The sequence below is a fragment of the Pollachius pollachius genome (assembly GCF_949987615.1).
Source record: "Pollachius pollachius genome assembly, chromosome: 20".
In the NCBI taxonomy this organism is placed as follows: Eukaryota; Metazoa; Chordata; class Actinopteri; order Gadiformes; family Gadidae; genus Pollachius; species Pollachius pollachius.
In genome coordinates, this window is record NC_136953.1 from 14,210,535 (window position 1) to 14,229,074 (window position 18,540).

General features: G+C 49.5%; 1 protein-coding gene across 1 annotated transcript in view; it reads right to left on the minus strand.

Moving 5' to 3' along the window:
• Window positions 1-218: 218 nt before the first annotated feature.
• LOC307090858 (phospholipid-transporting ATPase ABCA1) overlaps window positions 219-18,540 on the minus strand; it is a gene marked incomplete at its 3' end in the record, with an annotated part of 158,579 nt that continues 140,257 nt past the window's right edge. Inside the window, 3 exon segments of the mRNA XM_079757653.1 lie at window positions 219-332; window positions 6,549-6,792; window positions 18,218-18,310. Coding sequence (XP_079613779.1) covers window positions 219-332; window positions 6,549-6,792; window positions 18,218-18,310 — 451 coding nt within the window.

The window sequence follows — 18,540 nt, forward strand, 5'->3', positions numbered from 1 at the left end:
TCTGAAATGTTACCAATCAAAGCTAATCAGCAAGCATATCATATAATTCTCTCTCTCTTGCACTTTCTCTCTCTTCATATATAAATATACAGTATATATACATACATATATATATGAATATTTTCTAGCATTTTAAACAATAGTTGAATGGTTGAATGGGAGGGATACGTGTTAAGTGCTACGATGTCTCGACAGACAGGGCCGTCTGTCTGTCCTGCTCAGACGGGCTTCACTGACCGCAGGACAATCTCGTCAGAGAGGTCCACCGGCTGCTCGTAGGTTTTGAGGGCTTCCTGGTCGCTGTGCTGGTACTTGGCGAAGTTAACAAAGACCTGGGTAGGTTGAGGTCAAGAGAGGGGGAGGGAGGAGGAGGGTGGGGGAGGGAGGGAGAGAGAGAGAGAGAAGGGGAGAGAGAGAAGTGGTTGGTAAATGTAAAAAGTTCATATTCCAAAAGGCGGACAAAAACGTCCGCCTTTTGGATTCCAAGGATGTTGGTCCTCTGAAGCTGCACTTCAGAACCCGGTGATGGAAGGAAAGAAAGAATACAAGCCAGAGAGAAATGGGGGGGGGGGGGGAGAGAGGGGAGATGCTAGAATCCTCCATTTTACTTCATTTTATTCATCTTTTTCTGGCGTGCGTCTCGGTTCTTAAACGGAAAAAAACATAAAAAAAATCCTGCTCTTTTATCGTCTACAAGGAGAATAAACAAAATTACAGAACATGGCGTCGTGAAAACTCTTTTTGCCCCCTCCAAAGAGAGCATTGAGGTTGAACCGAGGGCCGCAGTGAAATGCTGAAAAGCACCAGGTTGTTTTTTCCTCTCTCCTCTCGTTTTCATCATCCATCTCCATGAAAACCAGGGAATAATAAAAGCTTGAGTGACCCACTGTTATTTCCCCCCGCCTCGTCCATTAGCCGGCGACTATAAAGTACGCTTTTCCCAAACACACTGGCATCATAAAACCAATGAAAAATAAGAAGCACATCGCCAGTCATTCACGTTTAGACGAGTTTATGTTTTTTGTGTTTCGGAGAGGCATTAAACAAGCCGTCTTCCCCCGGAACATTCTAGAAAATGTATTGTGTATTAAGTTTCACATCATTGGCTCTGTGACCCTTTTAACGTTTATTGTTCCAGATAAAGTATGCGGGCGGACTTTGAGTGAGGGAGGGGGGGTTAATTTATAAGGTCTTAACTCTTTAAGAAGCAACACAGCTTTTATTGAAGCAGCCAACAGTGGAACATGGAGTTGATGATTTTGATACAGGGGCATAATGTCCTGGCATGGAGGAAGGGACACTTTGTCGGCTAAACTCTTGTTTTTAATTTTTCCCAGATTTTCTTTGATAGGTTTGCATCCCCTCGGCAACTTCTCTTGTAAATGCAAGTTAATAAACGGTAAATGTTAATGTTGGCCAAATCCTCTGATGATGACGATGAAAAGTACATTAGAGAAGTGCGTTGTAACTTTTAATTTGAAAGCGTGTAGCTTTAAAAAGTTTGATGTCGGCGCATCGATTAAACTTCGTCAAGGTTAGAGTTGTCAAACCATCGCATCGGGTAGGGGGTGAAAAAAAAGCATTACAACTTAAAGCACAGCAATGACACCAGTGGAGTTGAACCTCTTACATGCGGCCATTTTGTTAACGTACAGAAGTCTGAATCGATGGAAAACATTGCCCCCTCTCCCCTCTAGTGACACCTCCCCAGTGACAGGGCGCCTGATCCTCAAACGACATGTGAGTCCCTCGGCCTGGCTGTTGGAATGTTTGGTCGGGTAAATGGGTGACTGGTTTGTTTAAGAGCGTGGTTGTTCCCTGCTGTAAGAGAAAGATTGATGGTTAGTTCTTCCTTTAGAATTGTATTTGCTATACTGTGCAGCCTCACGTGACCTCTCACAGTCTAAGCGAACCGGTCAAACATACGTCGAATCGATGGAAAAATGCCAGCAGGCACTTAGAAAACTTTTTTCTTTCGGTTCAGGAGCAGTGAGGTTGATTGTCGACAAAACCTCAGAAAACCTTTTGTAATTTTTTCAAAGAGACAAAAGCTTTCAGCATTTTCAAACCACCGACGTGCGTCCGCCGCGAACAGGAGCACCGCACTTACACATCGACTTATCGCGTTGATAACAATAATCCCGTTCTCCCATTTTGTTTTCCGTGGGGAAGAGCAGAAAAACGCAGACCAAAGGCCTGGCTACGGTGCAACGCCGACGCAACGCGAGGGGGTTTACGGACCCGTTACGTCCTCGCGTCCAACGCGAGGGCCTGACGCGCGCCTCCATAAAATGGCGACGCAGCAGCAAGGGCTGTGATCGGTCCGCTCACTCAAACCCAACTAACTAACCGCAGTGCCAAAAAAGGTTCATGACTGCGTCGAAGCATCTGCGCTGTCATGCGTTGCGTCGCCGTGGAACTACGACTGAGCCTTTAGAAAGAGAAGAAAACTAAGACCAAGCAAAGTAGTTTAAATTGAGACGCAAACCCAGACCCCCCCTCTCCATTTTCTTTACAATGCACCAAATAAAGTCAACCTCAGCACGTGGGGCCGCGTCTGACTGACCCCCAGCGCCTCGCACGGCGACCCGCCACGATCAATACTAATTGTGGTCCAAGTCTCACAGAGCAGGTCAACGCTGCTCTCTATAAATCTCACACACACACACACACACACACACACACACACACACACACCGACACACACAGGTGAACCCTCTTTCGATGTCTTAAAGGGACGACCTTCCGGACGCGAGTATGATTTATGAACTGAGTCTGATTTGGTGAATATTGACCACTGCAAGGTGGAGAGAGTGTGGGTGTGAATACATATCTACACACAGACACACACACACACACACACACACACACGTATGATGTCCTTCAGACAGACTTCGTCCTAAACATTTCCGTGGAGGAGATAGTGGAGGCCGGGGCGGTGTTCATCATGAAGGGGCTGTTTGTTTTTTATTTGAGATAAGGTTGGAGAACGAGGAGCACACACACACACACACACACACACACACATAGGCCGTCACTGGAATACGCACACACATGCAGGCACTCATGACACACACAGATACATACACACGCAGGCCATCACTGGCGCACCCACACACACACCCACACACACAAACACACACACACACACAGGCCGTCACTGGTACACACACACACACACACAGACTCCTCTCTCTAACCTTGCTCCATCGGATCAGTAAATAGTAGATTTTAATCTCTCTCCTCCCACCTCTCTTTCCCAACACCCAGGTGGGACGGGACACCTTTGGTGACCCCCCTCTCTCTCTGTTTCCCCCCCCCCCCCCCCTTCCTCTCCCCTGCAGCCGGGCCAGCGGGCCCAGAGACACTCAGGGTACCCCTCTTCACACACCAACCCCCCTGCCTGACTGCAGCACATCCCTGGGGCTGTTTAAAGGAACACACACACACGCACACACACACACAAACACACACTAAAACCAAACACACACATACGCGCACACACAAACATATATACACCTGCACACGCACACACACTAACACTATCACCAAACGCACATGCACACACACAAACACACAGAAACACGGAAACACACGCGCACACACACACACACACACACACACACATACACTTAGGTAAACATAAACCAAATTTTCTCAAGGCAACACAATAAAGACAGCAAACATAACCATAAACGCACACAGACAGAATCCAATGTCAGGTGTAATACAGTGCTCACATATCCCCGGCCTTCAGGCCTCCAGCGGGTTGCCTCCTCCTCCACCACCACCCCCGCTTGACTCCCCCTCTCCTTGCCCGTCTCTGGCAGCGCACAGTGTGGGCCAAGGGCCGCGCTGATCAAAGGGACCCCCGGGAAAAGAAGAGGGGCCCTGGGCGACGCAGGCCGCTTTAGCCGCGCTAAAAACGGACCACGCTGCACTTAAGACCTCCGAACCCGGCAGTGCCCCCGTAGAGCGAATTGGCTTCTGCAGCGGAACCAGTACCGATCTGGAGCCTGGTGACGGTGGTGGTGATGGTGTTGGTGACGGTGTTGGTGACTGTATTGGTGATGGTGTTGGTGACTGTATTGGTGATGGTGTTGGTGACTGTATTGGTGACGGTGTTGGTGACTGTATTGGTGATGGTGTTGGTGACTGTATTGGTGACGGTGTTGGTGACTGTATTGGTGACGGTGTTGGTGACTGTATTGGTGATGGTGTTGGTGACTGTATTGGTGATGGTGTTGGTGACTGTATTGGTGATGGTGTTGGTGACTGTATTGGTGATGGTGTTGGTGACTGTATTGGTGACGGTGTTGGTGACTGTATTGGTGACGGTGTTGGTGACTGTAATGGTGATGGTGTTGGTGACTGTATTGCTGACGGTGTTGGTGACTGTATTGGTGATGGTGTTGGTGACTGTATTGCTGATGGTGTTGGTGACTGTATTGGTGATGGTGTTGGTGTTGCTGACGGTGTTGGTGACTGTATTGCTGACGGTGTTGGTGACTGTATTGCTGACGGTGTTGGTGACTGTATTGCTGACAGTGTTGGTGACTGTATTGGTGATGGTGTTGGTGACGATGCTGGTGACTGTATTGCTGACGGTGTTGGTGACTGTATTGCTGACGGTGTTGGTGACTGTATTGGTGATGGTGTTGCTGACGGTGTTGGTGACTGTATTGGTGACGGTGTTGGTGACTGTATTGGTGATGGTGTTGCTGACGGTGTTGCTGACGGTGTTGGTGATGGTGTTGCTGACGGTGTTGGTGACTGTATTGGTGACGGTGTTGGTGACTGTATTGGTGATGGTGTTGCTGACGGTGCTGGTGACTGAATTGGTGACGGTGTTGGTGACTGTATTGGTGACGGTGTTGGTGACTGTATTGGTGACGGTGTTGGTGACTGTATTGGTGATGGTGTTGCTGATGGTGCTGGTGACTGAATTGGTGACGGTGTTGGTGACTGTATTGGTGACGGTGCTGGTGACTGAATTGGTGATGGTGTTGGTGACTGTATTGGTGATGGTGTTGGTGACTGTATTGGTGATGGTGTTGGTGACTGTATTGGTGATGGTGTTGGTGACTGTATTGGTGATGGTGACGGTGTTGTTGACGGTGTTGTTGACAGTGGTGGTAATGCAGTTGGTGTTGGTGTTGGTGTTGGTGAAGGCGCTGATTTAAGCGGTCTGATTTCAAAGTTCTGCTGGTGTCACGTCGGGGGGGGGGGGGGAAGGTAACCGCTAGAGCTGGGTTTATTTTTGCACCTCCACATGTGAAGGGAACAGCATCAAAGTGTACGCGTGCATGTGTGTGTGTGTGCGTGCGTGTGTTTTCTTTGTGTTTTTTCTTCTAATAAGCTCTGTGGCAAAAAATAACAGCGGGGTAAAAATACCTTGCACTCCTCATCACAAACAAATTATCGCTTGGAAGATTCAACCGAGTGTCTCGGGAAATGTTTCTGCCACCGACCCGTACCACTGGAATGAAGCGCAGTGCGACGCTGTCGAGAATCAGCGTCAGAATCGGAGAATGTGAGAATCAGAGAATCTGCTATGTCTCGCAGAACACGGCCCTATACTTAAACCGCTATCACCAATAATAGTTATGAAACGTCTTTCAGGTTTGTTTTTTGACTTTTGACACTGCTTCGCTGATAACAAAAGCGTTATCTGTGACAAGAGGCAGAGAATCAAAGTGGAAGAGGCGTAAGATAAGACAAGAAACTCTGTTCTTCGTTCTGTCATCGTGCCCGGATTATATATTGGATTTTTTGTTCACTGTGGAAAATTATTTAACTAATCACCCGTCCATCTGTTGAGACCCGATGACCAAGGCATAGGAGAGAAACAAGTTTCAAGAACTTAATTAGAATCAAAGAAATTTAATTACGAGAAAGAATCTAAATCTAATCCTATTCTGGCTTTGGACCAATGGCTGTTCCTCCTTGGGTCCTCGGCCAATTTAAAAATGCAAAAGTAATGGAAAACTAAAATAATAAATCGATCGATATCAAGCGAGCACAGATACAAACGTGCACGTTAACGAGGTTGACGAGGTAAAGCCTTGCTCGTAATGGGCGCGTACGTTAACGAGGAACAGGTGCTTGATGGTAGGGGTGGGACAAAGTATATCGACAGTGACGATACATCGTCGCCCTATCTACCCAATATATTATAATATATATATTTTTTGTTGCATTTTAATGCTTTGTTCATGAAGAGTAAGACAGGAAATATTGGCCCAAATATCAACATTTTAATGAATAAAATAAGGCGAACGGAAACAAACTAACCAAAGACGAGTAACTAAAAAACTCAGTTTGGACCGTGAACAAAGACCGAAATCCAGCACTTCACCTTTTCGCCGCCGTTTTGTGACCATCGTCAGACACACATCCTGATGCGTCGTTATAGGATTGCCTAACAATACATCGATTGCTGGGCCGTCGCTGTGTCTCGATATTATCGGTGTCACGGGTCGTGTTCCGCGCGTCGTATGGTGAGGTACCCCCTGACCCCACCCCCCCTCCTTAGGCCCCGCCCTCACCTGGTCCAGCGTGGTCTGGGACACAGAGTAGTCCTCGATGCTGAGCCGCTGCTGCTGCCGCGTGAACTGGCCGAACACGCCGGCCAGCGCCCCCTGGTGGTAGGGCAGCTGGTACTGCAGGGTGTTGTGGTGTTTCTCCTTCAGCACGCAGCCCGGGAAGTTCTCCTGGACGAACTGCTCCACAGGGGCCAGGGCGGGCGGGAGGCCCGCCACGCGCACCACCACCGTGTAGCCGTCGCCGAACCTGGAGCGCACGCACACGCACAGACACACACACGCAAAGACACACACACAGACACACACACGTACAGACACACGCACGCACACAAACACACACACACACACACACACACACACACAGACACACACACACAGGGAAACACAGAATGCAAGGAATATTATAAACAAAAATTCAGACTTCACATGGTTAATAAACTTCATGTTTTATCTTTATTAACTATGGACAACAGTTGCTATGAACAGTAACAGCTACTATGGACAACAGTAACTTTGGATGAACGTGACTACGGGTTACAGTAACGATGGACAGCTGTCACTCTGGATGACTGTTACTATGGGCTACAGTAACTAGGGACAACAGTAACTCTGGATGAACGACCGTAACTACGAGTTACAGTAACTGGGTTACAGTAACGATGGATTGCAGTAACTTTGGGTGAAAGAAACCAAGGGTTGCAGTAACCATGGAGAAAGTACAAATGGGTGACCATAACAATGGATTACATAAACTCTATATAAAAGACCCTGTGGGTTACAGTAGCTATGGCTGGAAATAACTATGGGTGACAGTAACAGTGGAAGAAAGCAACTTTGAGGTACATTAATAATGAATACTCATGTTGAGGAAATAAAGAATGAAAGAGATGAAGGAAGTGTGATTGTATAATTGGCTTGCATTTTCCTGGCTGTTTAAATACTCCTTTAACACATCACAGAAGTGATGTAGATGCAGCTGAGAGAGAGAGAGAGAGAGAGAGAGAGAGAGGGAAAGAGAGCGAGAGGGAAAGAGAGCGAGAGAGAGAGAGAGAGAGAGAGAAAGAGAGCGAGAGGGAAAGAGAGCGAGAGAGAGAGAGAAAGAGAGAGCGAGAGAGAGCGAGAGAGGGAAAGAGAGAGAGAGAGAGAGGAAAAGAGAGCGAGAGAGAGAGAAAGAGAGCGAGAGGGAAAGAGAGAGAGAGAGAGAGTGAGAGAGAGAGAGAGAGAGAGAGAAAGATGGCGAGAGGGAAAGAGAGAGAGAGAGAGAGAGAGAGAGAGAGAGAGAGAGAGAGAGAGAGAGAGAGAGAGAGAGAGAGAGAGAGAGAGAGATAAAGACAGCGGGACTTATCCCCACCAGACTGACTAATGTTCTCGGACGCTGCCAAGAACAGAGCACTCCCCGCTGCGGGTGTAGTGTTTTCCTTTGTGGTCACCACCCTGCCCATTGCCGCCCAATCGCTCTTATTTATCGGCGACTCGTTCGAGCACTTCTGGCCACACAAACGTCATTTTAACGCACCTTAACAATTGACTTTGACCAGAAACTGCGGCGCAACTCTGCAGAACCATTAATACTAACGATTAATTCTAGGTCTGATTTTTGGTCAGGAATATTGAACAGTTCTTTTGTAGTTTGGGAATGTGTCTTTGAATGCAAATATAACTTTTAGTGACACTCTTAGGAGCACACGGCATACGGTGGAAACCGCGGACTGATCAAAGGACCGTCCTTTGAATTACATTGGGTTCATGTTCGTAGGCCAGTGTTCCTCTTGAATGAAGAGACCAGGGGGCCAAATGTACACCTGCCACTTGGTAAGGCATGGCCGAGGAAGTGTAGGCGACGACAAACTGACAAACGCTGACAAAAACGTAAGGGTCACATGGGTATGAAGTCCAAACTGCATGGTTTAGATCTACTTCTCATCTTTGGGATGAGAAGAAGGGTACTTCACACCAGTCCTTTTTGGTGGGTCTCTTTTAACATGACCCTTAACTCCCTTCCCCATCTGATAACATGAGTTAATTGATGTTGTTTGGCCAAACAAAAGAAAAAGAAACAACAGCAACATTAAAACAAATGCATCCCAGACCATAAACGCTGCACCATTGATTAAAATGAGCTACCACTGCCTGCTACCGCTAATTAACCTGCAGGCTTTTCTCTTTTTTCTCCCCCGTCTTGTGTGCGTTCGTCACTGCGCGTGATCACAACACAAGACCCCCTCTTGCCTTGTTATTTTGTCATTAGCGCTCTTATGACCCCAGTTGTTTTCTGGGTAATTAATTTCCCATAACGGTGGAACGCTAGCGAGTGGATGGATCCCATTGTGCTCCACGAGGAGTGGAACGAAGCGCCGGGCCCCTGCCAAGACAATTAAATAAGGTGGTGGATAAACACGGGGCTTCTTCTTTAAGCCCACAGGGAGTGGAGGGGGGGGAGGAGGAGGAGAGGTAGGAGGAGGGGGGAGGAGGAGGAGGTGGGAGGGAGAGGGAGGAGGAAGAGGAGGAGGAGGAGGTGGGAGGGAGGGGGAGGAGGAAGAGGACGAGGAGGGGGGGGAGGAGGATGAGGAGGAAGAGGAGAAGGAGGGGAGATAGGAGGAGGGGGGAGGAGGAGGGGGAGGAGGAGGTGGGAGGGAGGGGGAGGAGGAAGAGGAGGAGGAGGAGGAGGAGGAGGAAGGGGGGAGGAGGAGGAGGAGGAGGAGGGAATCAAGGAGGAAAGGGAAGAGAACGATGAAGAGAGGGGCAAAGAGAGGGGGGGGAAGAGAGCGATGACGATGAGGAGGAAGTGGAGGAGGAAGAAGTGTACGACAAGAATAAGAAACAACATAGGAGCAGATGAAGAGGAAGGAGGAGGGCGCGGAAGGAAGTGGGAATGAGGGAAGAGGGCGGCGTGGCTAAGTGGGCCGCGGAAAACGTTTTCGTCACTCGCAGAGTAAGAGGGCTCCGAGGGGCGTCCCAGGGTGCACCGGGGCGCCATCCCTCACTTACAGAACAAAGTTATGCCCATTTGGCCTCCCCGCGGAGACCTTTACCCCAGGATTAGATGGATATCATCAATACTGCATGCGGCTTAACCCCCCGCCCCAACCCCTCGTTGCTTCACTTTCTGCCTTTTTACAGTGAGATAAACGCACGCAATCTCTCTGAACATAAGGAGGGGAGACTTATGGGAGACCGCGGCGGCGGCGGGAAACTAGCTTGTCGGGCTAATTCCTCAACCGACGACGACGACGACACTAATCCTATTGTGTCGGCCGTCTCACGCCGCGGCGCGCGCGATGCTACCTGAGTGCCGGCGGGGGCTCGGAAGACGCATGAAGTTTCCAAACCAGAAATCCAATAAGGCCAGGAGGCATTAGCTTCAAAGCGCCCCGGGGCTGGGAGGAGGGTGGGGGCGTATCTTCCTTATCAAACGGCTGCTTGTCTCCGACGCTAAAAGGGGAGGTGAATCAATTAGTGTTAGCCTTTTCGTCTCTTCATGTCTTTTGTTTTATCTTTACTTTGGGCCACTTTGCCCAAACCCCCCCCCCCCCCCCCCCCCTCGCTGTTTTTATGTCATCACATGGGCTTCGGGCGTCTCGGCAGACAGAGCCCAACACACTTCCGACGCCCGCCCTGTTTGTCGTCGTTTTCTTTGTTCTCTCGTCCCGGGAGCATTAGTCTCCGGTAGACTGCCTGTCTTGAATCAAATAAGCTTGACCCAAATTTTTTTTTAAAAGATATGCATAATACTTTTAATGTTTCAGATTCGTTTGGGCAAAGTATTTAGCTTCTCTAATTATCTGACGATTCATTAGCTTTGTCTTTTTTCTTCGTTGAGCTGGATCTTCTGAGCCGGGCAACTTCCTCGGAGGCTGCTCTGAACGCCTCTGATTCCTGATTACATCACTCCCTTATCACAGGGCCACGGCAATTAAGGACGTTACTACGACGACGGATTTGAAGTAATCTCCTGCATCCCTGATGGGTGACTGCGGAGAGTCGCCGGACGCAGTGTCCTCTCCTGCAATCCTTATCTTCCCTTGCACTTCTCTTCGGGATCAGAATCCATCAATTATCAATCAATTACACTCCGTGACTCTGATCTTTCTTTTGTTATACTCTCCAATCCGTTCCGGCACTCTGCGTCTCTTCCTCCCTCTATTCTTTTGGTGGATATCCTGCCTTGCCCTCCTCTTCCTCCTCTCTCCTCCTTCCCCTTTTTCTCCTCCTCCTTCTCCTCCTCTCCTACCCCATTCCTCTCTGCTCCCTTATTGTACCCTCCTCTCCTCTCTCTTCCTGTCTTCTCCTCCATCTTCCTCAACACAGCTTTTCTCTCTCTTCCTCACCTTTCCTCTACTGTGCGTTCCTCCTCCTCCTCTCCCCTATTGTATCCTCCTCTCCTTTCTGCCCTCCTCTATTTCCTCTTCCTCTCCTCAACAAAGCTCTCCTCATTCCTCCTCCTTCTCCTCCTCTCCGCTCCCATATTGTACCCTCTTCTCGTCTCTGCCCTCCTCCATGTCCTCCCCCTCTCCCCCCCTCTCCACAAAGCTTCCTCTTCTCTCCCTCCCCCCTCCTCCTCCTCCCTCCCTGTAGAGGCGTCCTGACTGAAAGGTCAGGATCGCAGCGGTCCACCTCTGTGCGTCCGAACCCGCCGCTCCGGAACGAGCAGGTGTGGACGGGAACACCGGAAGGTCATCGGTTCAGAGCGGCCCCGGTGTAATTCCCGGGCAACTTGTTCCGTCCTCGCAGATGCTACCCTGACTGTATACAGTGGGGCAAAAAAGTATTTAGTCAGCCACCAATTGTGCAAGTTCTCCCACTTAAAAAGACGAGAGAGGCCTGTAATTTTCATCATAGGTAAACCTCAGCTATGAGAGACAAAATGAAAAAAAAAATCCAGAAAATCACATTGTCTGATTTTTTAAGAATTTATTTGCAAATTATGGTGGAAAATAAGTATTTGGTCAGCTACAAACCAGCAAGATTTCTGGCTGTCACAGACCTGTAACTTCTTCTTTAAGAGGCTCCTCTGTCCTCCACTCGTTTCCTGTATTAATGGCACCTGTTTGAACTCCTTATCAGTATAAAAGACACCTGTCCACAACCTCAAACAGTCACACTCCAAACTCCACTATGGCCAAGACCAAAGAGCTGTCAAAGGACACCAGAAACAAAATTGTAGACCTGCACCAGGCTGGGAAGTCTGAATCTGCAATAGGTAAGCAGCTTGGTGTGAAGAAATCAACTGTGGGAGCAATTATTAGGAAATGGAATACATACAAGACCACTGATAATCTCCCTCGATCTGGGGCTCCACGCAAGATCTCACCCTGTGGGGTCAAAATGATCACAAGAACGGTGAACAAAAATCCCAGAACCACACGGGGGGACCTAGTGAATGACCTCCAGAGAGCTGGGACCAAAGTAACAAAGGCTACCATCACTAACACACTACGCCGCCAGGGACTCAAATCCTGCAGTGCCAGACGTGTCCCCCTGCTAAAGCCAGTGCATGTCCGGGCCCGTTTGAAGTTTGCTAGAGAGCATTTGGATGATCCAGAACAGGATTGGGAGAATGTCATATGGTCAGACGAAACCAAAATAGAACATTTTGGTAAAAACTCAACTTGTCGTGTTTGGAGGAGAAAGAATGCTGAGTTGCATCCAAAGAACACCATACCTACAGTGAAGCATGGGGGTGGAAACATCATGCTTTGGGGCTGTTTTTCTGCCAAGGGACCAGGACGTCTGATCCGTGTGACGGAAAGAATGAATGGGGCCATGTATCGTGAGATTTTGAGTGAAAACCTCCTTCCATCAGCAAGGGCACTGAAGATAAAACGTGGCTGGGTCTTTCAGCATGACAATGACCCCAAACACACCGCCCGGGCAATGAAGGAGTGGCTTCGTAAGAAGCATTTCAAGGTCCTGGAGTGGCCTAGCCAGTCTCCAGATCTCAACCCCATAGAAAATCTTTGGAGGGAGTTGAAAGTCCGTGTTGCCCAGCGAAGGCCCAAAAACATCACTGCTCTAAAGGAGATCTGCATGGAGGAATGGGCCAAAATACCAGCAGCAGTGTGTGAAAACCTTGTAAAGACTTACAGAAAACGTTTGACCTGTCATTGCCAACAAAGGGCATGTAACAAAGTATTAAGATGACCTTTTGTTATTGACCAAATACTTATTTTCCACCATAATTTGCAAATAAATTCTTTAAAAATCAGACAATGTGATTTTCTAGATTTTTTTTTTTTTCATTTTGTCTCTCATAGCTGAGGTATACCTATGATGAAAATTACAGGCCTCTCATCTTTTTAAGTGGGAGAACTTGCACAATTGGTGGCTGACTAAATACTTTTTTGCCCCACTGTATGTACCGGTACCCCTGACCGGGACGGACCAATCGGATGGCAGGGGGGAGGTGGTTTGTTGGAGGGTGAGTCACACGAGTTCCCCTGTGATGGGAACTGTTGCGTTGCGTCGCGGTCTATTTATACTTCAACCGTCAAACCAAAAAAGATTTGAGCGCGACACGTGTTTTCGAGAGTGAGCCAGCGTGTTTTAATAGAGATCGTGCCGAAAAGGCAACATGACTTGTGCGTGTGTGGTGGCGTGTGACATCCGTGTCTGTCAGCGGGGTAGACTAATTAACTTTCCGGATTACAACATGACGGACGCGTTGTAAACCGTTAAGAGCATCTCAGCCAAGCCGTCCGTCTCTTTTGGAAGACACATGTGTGCTTAAAGGCACTGAACTGATCTGGACGCAGCGGCTATTGCTGAGCTAATGCTGAGCTAGCACTTTGCCGCGTTTATTGGCATTCGCCATACAAATGCGAGGCGATGATGCTAACTTTTAGACACACACACATGCATGCTCACACACACACACACACACACACACACACACACACACACACACACACACACACACACTCTGAAAACACACTTTTGTAGCACACTGTGGTCTAAGCATGGAGGCAATTACGGGACTATAATATAAACGGTTATAACATAAACGGTTGCAAAAAGTTATATTAAAAGGATTTAGAAAGAAAGGATTTAAAAAAACACAGAACATCCTTTGTCTGCCAGCGCACGCCCTTTGCAAACCGCGGCGGAGAGGAAGAGGAGGTGAGGAAGAGGCAGCTTGAAGGCTGTGTTTATTGGTTCCCCCACTTCATTTGGGTGTAGTTAGCACCGGAGAGCCTTCACCACCGCCAACGCAGACGCACTAAAGCCCCTTTTACAACCACTGCTTCCGTTCTTTCCTCCCTCTCTCTCCCCTTGTTTGTTTAAATACCCCTCCCCGTCCCTTTTCCCATTCCCTCCACTCCCCCACACTTCCGGCTTTTATTTTTCCTTTCACTTTTCCTTACGAGACTTTCATAAATTTCCGAGGCGGCGGCGGCGGCGCTGATCTGACGTGGCTCAATATAATGTGAGGATGGGAGGGCCTCGTTAAACCGGCAGAACAATCACGAGGCCTGGATAATGAAGGAGCTTCTCCAAAATGGCCGCCGCCGCTGCCTCCCTCCCTCCAAACTGTCAAACCTCCCCAGTTATTTAATAGGCTCTCTGCTCTCCGCCGTGACTTCACTTCACTGTGGCTCCGCCGTCGCTGTGCGGTCCTGCTCGGGCCGTTGGGGACGTGATTGATAAACAAAGACGGGGCGGTTAAAGCCGCGTGAAGGCGGGGGCTTATTAAAGCCAGGGTCATCATTGAGCTAAAATGGTCTGTGTGTTTTGTGTGTGTGTGTCTTTGAATATGTGTGTTTGTGTGTATCTTTGAGTATGAGTGTGTTTTTATAACTTTGAGTGTGCATCTTTGCGTGTACGTGTGTGTGTGCGTGCATGTGTGTGTGCGTAGGGTTGCTAATAAGCGGTCTGATGTCTAGGTCTGAAGATTACTAAAAGCTCAAGAGGACCTGAAAGAGTCAGGTGTAATAGACAGGCAACCTGACGCAACCTGGGCGCCATTATGCCGGTAAGCGACTGCTGCGTCATCTCATCAGCCGTTAATTTGGACTCGTCGGAGCTAGCCCCAAGCTAGCTCTGAGATAGCACTGAGCTAGCCGCGAGCTATCTCTGGCCAATTGCGTGGCCAGCTCTATCGGGCCAATGGGATGCAATGGGAGCGACTGGGTCGTCTGTGCGTAAGAGTGTAGGAGGGAACATGGGGTACGCCGGGGGGGAAGAAATACCTAACGGGGGGGGGGGGGGGGGGGGGGGGGAGGCAGGTAAGATGGATGTGTGTGTGGAGGCCTGCGGGGAGGTGGGGGGGGAGGCATAACCACGTGGCGGGGGGGATAACGGGTGGTGGTGTCGGTGGGGGGTGGAGGAGAGAGAAAACAGGAAAAGACGGTTCCTTAATTACCCTGCGAGTCATTAGCGGGGGGCCCACACCTCAAGGAGCATTAATTACCCCCGCGCAGACGTGATAGGGCTGGGGGGGGGGGGGGGATTAATTAGAAATGATTCACTGCGTGGGGAGAGCAGAGAGATAACGTTACGCGGCTGTGTATCGTGTCCGATCGTGTGAGATCTGAAATGAGCAGGAACGGGGGAGAACGGGGGAGAACGGGGGAGAACAGGGGAGAACGGGGGAGAACGGGGGAGAACGGGGGAGAACGGGGGAGAACAGGGGAGAAAGGGGGAGAACTGGGGAGAACGGGGGAGAACGGGGGGGAAACAGGGGAGAAAGGGGGAGAACTGGGGAGAACGGGGGAGAACGGGGGGGAACGGGGGAGAACGGGGGGGAACGGGGGAGAACGGGGGAGAACGGGGGAGAACGGGGGAGAAAGGGGGAGAACGGGGCAGAACGGGGCAGAACGAGGGAAACGCGGGTATACACACCCGGCATTATGCTAGGTAGCTGGCTGGCTGGCTGGCGCTCGCTAGGCTAGCATCGCGGGCCGGTTCTACTGATGGTCATGGCCTCGTCAGCCCGGGTAGGAAATGTGCTCTACAACCCAACCCGGCCCCACCCCCACCCTCCTCCACCACCCTCTGGGTCGGTCCTCCAACGTTTTTCCATCTCCCGATGGTGTTCTGTGCTCTTCATAAAGGATGAACCCCCCCCCCCCCCCGACACTCTTGTCTACACCGTTCAGTCCTTCTGATCGTTCTGCTACACCTCCACACACACCATGACATGCATGCTTTCACACACCTATGCGTATTCTCACATACACACACACATGCATGCTCACACACACACACACACACGCGCATGCATGCTCTCAAACACACACGCATTCTCACATACACACACACACACACAAACATGCTGTCAAACACACACGCATGCATGCTCACACACACACACAGAAAAACGCATGCATGCTCTCAAACACTCACGCATTCTCACATGCACACACACACACACGCATGCTCACACACGCGCATGCATGCTCACACACACACACACACACACACGCACATGCATGCTCTCAAACACACACGCATGCATGCTCACACACACACACACACACACACACACACACACACACATGCATACATGCTCACACACCACATGCATGCCCACACAGATATGCATTCTCACACACGCTCAGACACACCATCTGTCATCCCCGTTGGCGGCTCTCCGGTCTGGTATATTAACGACCATAATGGGTGATACCCTTGGGATTAAAGCCCAAGGCGTGGCTGTAAAAAGGAAAAGAAAAACAAGCCCCCCCGCAGCGCACACAAACCTTTAAACACGTGTGTGTGTGCCGCCAATCACACCCAGTTTATTGGTCTCTTCATAAGCGGTCTTAGGTGTGTGTGTGTGTTGGGACATGCCTTGGAGAGGGTCCAATGTGTGTGTGTGGGGCAATAACGTCACCCAACCACATTAGAGAGAGAGAGAGAGAGAGAGAGAGAGAGAGAGAAAGAGAGAGAGACGGAGAGACAGAGACAGAGAGAGAGTGCGAGAGAGAGCGAGACGGAGAAAGAGAGAGAGAGAGAGAGAGGGAGAGAGAGAGAGAGAGAGCGAGACGGAGACAGAGAGAGAGAGAGAGAGAGAGAGAGACAGAGAGAGAGAGGGAGAGACAGAGACAGAGACAGAGAGACACAGAGAGCGAGAGAGACAGAGACAGAGAAAGAAAGAGAAAGAGACAAAAAAAAAAAAAAGACAAAGAAAAAGAGTAAGAGAGACAGATCGAGAGAGAGAGACAGAGAGACAGAGAGACGGGAAGCAGTGGGGGTCGAGAGAGCCAACCTTGGGAAATGTCAGAGGAACATCACAGGGGAACGGCGGAACCCAAAGTGGGGCGGGACCGACGGGAACCCGGGCACAATGTGTTCTGTGATGAGGTTCTGCGACGGGGCCTTTAAAGGCTTCTGAAGCGCGCCGCTGACATTTTGACTTATCACACCTCTTACTGGAGCTCCCTCCCTTGGTCTTTAAGAGAGTCTGTACAGAGTGTGTGTGTGTGTAGGTGTGTGTGTCTTTGGCTGTGTGTGTGTGTGTGTGTATGTGTGTAAGTGTGTGTCTGTGTGTGTAGGTGTGTGTGTCTCTGTGTGTGTGAGTGAGTGAGTGAGTGAGTGAGTGAGTGAGTGAGTGAGTGAGTGAGTGAGTGAGTGAGTGAGTGAGTGAGTGAGTGAGTGAGTGTGTGTGTTTTAAGGGCCCGTCAGCCTGAACGTAGGAAGAAGTGCTTCGGATGGGTTTCTGCGAGGGAGTGTGTGTTTCCCTCTACACTTTCCTCGTATCTCGCAAGGGAGCGACGCATCCTGACTGCGACTTAAACGAGACAATCTACCCGCTGACGCGCTAAAGTGACTGGTGGTGCTTTGCTACGAGTTGACGGTGTTGAGAAACACACTGAAAAGGCAGGAGATTGCAAAGACAACAATCAAACTACTCTTCGCCCTCTACCTGTAGTCAGATGCAAACATGCGAACATGATGAAAAAAAGGCTTCCTACAAGTGTTTCTCCTTTATTTGTACATGTTGGTATCTGGAGTGGATCACCTTGGAAAAAGAGACATATGCAACCCATCTCCTCTGAGCCCGAATCTTCAAAGCACTTAATAGGATATTATACATGTCCAGCCATAAATAGACCCACATTTCCGTGTGAATACCCTGAGTTCAGATATACAGTGCTTTCCCTCTCTCTCTCAATTCTCAAGACGTCTCAAATGAGATGAGTGGGCAATGGAAGATAGAAACGCAGCATGTCTTACCAGCCAAGTAATCATTGAGTATGGAGAGGGGATTCAGAGTCCAGTGGGTTGGTTTTTCATGCCGCTGCATGTATTCCCATAATATCACTGTATAGATAGAGTAGCCTCCAGCGGGCTTGTATTCATGAATCTATATCCATACCAATTAAAGAAACGGTACGAGAGAGCAGGAGAAATAAGGAGGGCAGGATAATCCGCTCGCTAGGATGTTCCACTCAGTGGGAAGGGACTGGGTTCGATCCCTCGTGTTCCCCAGCCTACCACCCTTGAGTAAAACACTCTCCCCTTATCAGCCCCTTAATGCAAGGACTTATGGTTAAAAGCATAGATGGCCCATATGCTCCCCCATATCATAACCCCGCGATATGAGAGAGAGGGAAAACCCTCCAGGGCCAAACATCTATCCGCCTCTACTTGCAGGAATCTTCAAGGGGCTGTGGTTATTTCATTTACACTCGAACCCCTATCTCTAGGAGACAATAAACAGAACCACGTACCTGCTTTTCAGATGCTGTATGCTCCCGAGGCACTTGAAGCGGCCGTTCACCATGATGGCCATGCGTGTGCACAGGGCTTCACATTCCTCCATGCTGGCGAAAACACAAGAAGAGACGGCATTGTTTCTCTTTACAAAATAAAAGCGCGAGACACACGCCGCCTGAGGTGCGGTACGACGGATTGGGAAAAAACGTCAGAGCGTGTTCAGAGGAGGCACCGCAATCGACGCTGACAGACTAAACTTAAATCGTTGGAGTTTTGTCTTTTAAAATGTCTCCCTGGCATGTGATGGGGCGGTGGGGGAAAATCATCTTGAAATCGA